Below are 4,528 nucleotides of genomic sequence, written 5' to 3' on the forward strand. Positions count from 1 at the left end.
AAAGAAGCTCAGGGACAGTGCCCAAGTCCTGAGTTCAAGCTCCAGGACTGGCAAAGGAAAAAGAAAAAAAAAAAAAAACAAAAAAACACGGTGATGGGCTGACCAGGATGAGTGGGAATGTGTTTCACAGAGCTTGGACAGGATTTCTGCTCTGGATAGTGAGTAGAAGTTCCATTTCCTGCTAGAGACCAATTTAAGATGGATAGGACAGATTTAGAAACAAAAAGCTTGAGCTCTACTCCCCATAGAGTCCTTGCTATTTGTTTGTTTGGTTGTTTTTTGTTTGTTTGTTTTGGGTTTTTTTGGTCATGGGGCTTAAACTCTGGGCCTGGTCCCTCAGCTCTTCAGCAAAGGAGAGTGCTCTACCACTTGAGCCACATCGCCACTTCCAGTTTTCTGAGAGGTTTATTGAAGATAAGAGTCTCCTGGACTTTCCTGCCTGGGCTGGCTTTGATCCAAGATCCTCAGATCTCAATCTCCTGAGTAGCTAGAATTACAGTCGTGAGCCACTAGTGCCCAGCTTTTTTTTTTTTTTTAATAATGTACCTGTTTATTTTTCTTTTGGTGTTTTTTGTGTTTATTTTTCTTTGGTGGTTTTTTGAGGGCTTTGTACTTGCTAGGCAGACCCTCTACCACCTGAGCCACACTTTCAGCCCCAAGTCCTCACCATCTTTTTTATTCTGCTGTGCCCAACTCTGTTCTTCCTTGACAGAGTGTGGCCTTCTCCAAGCACGCTTCACCTTGTGTATGATCGCTTCCAGCTAAAGATCTCTAGATTGGAAGAGGAAGAGACCTCTCGCTTCTGCAGCATTCCCCAACGACGTCGGCTTCCTAGGAATGAAGTTCGACGCCTGCTTAGTCCTTTCATCCTCTCTTCCATTCGGAAGAAATCAGTCAAGGCCCGAAAGGACTCCAAGATAACCTCGTGGCTCCAAGCTGGCAAGGGCTCCTGGCGCAGGAAGCCACAATGGCCTCCCCGGTGACTGAGTAGCAGGAAGAAATAAGGGTTGCTTTGGAAGAGTTCAGCAGGCAGTGTGCGGTCAGGGGGCCCGCATATGGGGTCATCAGTGCTGCAGATGCACAGAACAGGAACAGCTGCCTCATCCACATCCCGTAGGGGGTCATTTCGATCCCAATAGGTATCCCAGCTGATGGGGAAAGTCTTGGTGTGGCAGAAGAGGGTCTCCTCAAACTCACGAAGGGAGCAGCTCCTAAACAGCTTGCTGGTATCCACTGTATTCTCCAAGGCTGTGGCATACCTGGCAGCAAGTTGAATGGGAAAGCAGGAGAGAGAAGAATCAGAGCACCAATTGACAGCAAGAGTTGCAGGGGAGTAGCCTCTAAGCCAGGTTCAGGCCATAGAGGTTTCATGGCTAAATAGCATCTTCAAAAATTTAAATTTTGTGGGCATCAGTTAAAATCAGATTTAAAAACAACAAAAAACAAACAAACAAAAACAAAGATTCGGCCTTTTTAGGGAAATGGGAAGATCTGGCTAAAAAGGTAGCATTCCTTGCTGTGTCCAAATATCCATCAAAGCCAGGCAACAGTGGCTCACACCTGTAATACTAGTTACTGAGGAGGCTGAAATGTGAGGATCATAGTTCAAAACCAGCCCTGGCTGGTCCATGAGATTCTTATCTCCAGTTAACCACCAGGAAACTGGAAGTGGCGCTGTGGCTCAAAGTGGTAGAGCACTGGCTTTGAGCTGAAGAGCCCCATGACCACCACCACCGACAACAAAGGCCTATGGGCAAAATTTGATTTTCAAGTTGCTCAACTACAAGGACAGTGCTCCTCCTAATCTCAACTTCTACCCCTCTCCAGAAAACTTGTTAAGAATTGTCACCTCCTGGCTCAGAGTATCCAAACCACCAAGTGACACTCTTCCCACAATCACATTTTTACCACATTGGTTGTTTTTATTTGTGTGCTCTATATGCTTTCCTGATGATGCTCTCCTGATGTGACCTTGATCAGGTGCACCTGCAGCAGGTTTTCCTGGAGAAGGATAGAGAATATGGAGTGGAATTCATTTGCTGGATAGTTCCCAAAATAGAGTATTTTGTTGGGGAAGGGGGGCAACTGCTATTTCCAACCGGAGAGAGCATAGTACCCTATTAAGGCCAGAGTGGGTAGCCCAGTCCTGGGGGTAGATTAATCTAGCCTTGGCAAGATGAATTTAGGTATGTCTCCTGAAACACTACAAGATGCTTGCTACAAGTTTTCTATCTCAGACTTCCATGGGAAAGGCAGTTCCTAAAGGCATAGGTTTCTTCTCCACTTCTATCACTTTACCCAGCTGGTGCCCAAGGTCAGCACTGGTGGTGGTCATTTTGGAGTTGGAAACTATGGCAATTAAGCAGGACAAGAGCTCTTTTCCTCTGGACTGCGCAAGCCCTTTGGGTTACCATGGCAGCACTCTCGGCTGTTGTTCGGTTCAGGGTTTGACCTTCTTAACACAGATAAAATGGGGCAAGGAAAGAGAATCACAATTGCCACCATTTGTGGTCAATGCAAGCCTTTGCTTTAATTTCTTTCATTTAATTATTGTAACCCCTTTAGTGGAGGTGGTTATTATTAACTCCATTTATCTGAAGGAGGAAGTGAATCTTAAAGGGGTTTGCTAACTTGCTGGAAATACAAGCAGGATTTGAACCCAAACAGGTCTGATTCCATGTTCTAGGTATTTTTGCTACACCATACTGTTGCCATAATACCTTGGACTACATTCTACTGTCTATGAAAGACTAGCATTGTCATTCAGGCCTTCTCTGTAGTAAAAGCCCTGCCTGTCACCTGGTGGTGAATTATTCTTCTCTTAGATTAAAAATAAAAAGGTTTAAATATTTAAATTTTATTTAAATGTTGAGCATATACTTAGGAATATGTAAAACTTTTGTCGTGTGTGTGTGTGTGTGTGTGTGTGTGTGTAGCTTGAACTCGGGTGCTGTCCCCAAGCTTTGTTTTTCTTACTCAAAGCTAGTGCTCTACCACTTGAACCTAAGCTCTACTTCTGGCTTTTTTGGTAGTTAATAGGAGAAATTACATTCTCATAGACTCTCCTTTCTGCAGGCAGCTGGCTCTGAACACCATCCTCATATCTCAGCCTACTGAGTAGCTAGGATTACAAGTGTGAGCCACCCACCCCCTGGCAAGTCTAAAGAATTTTAATAAATGCAGTCACAGTTCTGATTACTGTCACCTCCTGGCTCTGAGACTGTAAGTAAACATTCTGGACAGATAATGGACTGCAATTGCTTCCAGAAGCCTCTTTGCTGACCTGGCACTCCATGGACTAAGTGGTAAATGTCAGGTGTGCTTCTGCGGCAGGCCAGAGGGTTAAGTGCTCAAGTTGCTAGGACACCTGGGACTGAGATGAGTCTGTGGGGCCCCAGCCGTATCACAGGGATGCTGAGGCCATCTAGGACTTCGAATCCTGCTGCCTGGCTTCTATGGGTTTTGAGCAGCTTTGGAAATGTTCGAGAACTTTGCCCAAACTGGCTCACAAGGACTCGTTGCCATACCAGACAAAGCTGTTTCCCTGCCAGCTCAAGACCTGCCTTTCCCCTCCCTGCTGTCTCCTGCCTGGTACCCACCTGCTGAGGGCGATTTTCTGGTGCAGCAGGAAGCCGCGCTCATAGGCCCAGGGCAGGCCGGCCTCGAACCACTCTCGGCAGCGCAGCACCGGCGAGATACAGGCAGCTCCTGTCACGTAGCTGGAGGAGCCACACTCGCCCAGGTAGGACAGCAGCAGTGCAGAGCCCGAGCCCTCGCTCACCGCGAACAGGGGGGCCGCCGGGTGTCGGAAGCGGATGTAAGTGACAGCCTCCTTGAGATCAGATGGGTCCCCAAAAGCCTGCAGCCGGGGGCTGACGAGCGGGCAGCCGTGGTGGCCGCGGCGGTGGAAGATGACGGGGTAGTACCCGCGCTCTAGGGCGAGCAGGCAGAGGCCCAGCACGTTGCGGGTGAGGCGCCCCCACGCATTGGGGATCACCAGCAGCACGGCTGGAAGCCCCCCGGAGTTGGTGACCCGGCGGCCACGGGTGCAGGGTCCTACGACCCAGTCCAGGGCTACCAGCCCATCGTCCGCCAACTGCAGGTACTCCCTGGCCAGCTCAGGCCCGGGCCCGACGGGCAGGATGAAGTGGCAGAGGGTCTGCAGGTGGGGACCGGAGAACCAGGAGCGCGGGCCGGGCTCCAGCGCCGCCGAGCGCCGCAGGGCGCGCAGCAGACACTGGGCCAGCGCCGACGGCTTACAGATGAGGCTACACCCTCCGGGCAGCGGCTCCTGCCCGTCGCTGAACTGATCCGTCAGGCCTCGGCCATCCACCTCCTCCTCGTGATCCTGGCCCGGGGTTTGGGGCAGGGTCTTCGCTCCGACGGCGCGGCTCCGGGGGCGCCTGAGCCGCAGGACCAGCAGGAAGAGCAGGGCGAGCGCCGCCAGGAGCAAAATGAGAGCGGCCCCCCACGGCGGCATGGCGGGGCAGAAGAGCCCCCGGCAGGCGGCGGCCGGCGGGCGGCCGGG

The 4,528-nt window shown here is 50.8% G+C and overlaps 1 protein-coding gene across 1 annotated transcript; it reads right to left on the reverse strand.

The window, feature by feature from the left end:
* Positions 1-648: 648 nt before the first annotated feature.
* On the reverse strand, positions 649-4,480 carry Abhd15 (abhydrolase domain containing 15). The gene is made up of 2 exons (XM_013016423.1): positions 3,600-4,480; positions 649-1,259 (listed from the first exon to the last, which is right to left on the reverse strand). Exons 1-2 carry the CDS (start codon positions 4,478-4,480, stop codon positions 737-739), a joined length of 1,404 nt encoding a protein of 467 aa, XP_012871877.1. The 3' UTR covers positions 649-736.
* Positions 4,481-4,528: the final 48 nt, after the last annotated feature.

Source organism: Dipodomys ordii, unplaced genomic scaffold (assembly GCF_000151885.1).
Source record: "Dipodomys ordii isolate 6190 unplaced genomic scaffold, Dord_2.0 Scaffold31, whole genome shotgun sequence".
Taxonomy (NCBI): domain Eukaryota; kingdom Metazoa; phylum Chordata; class Mammalia; order Rodentia; family Heteromyidae; genus Dipodomys; species Dipodomys ordii.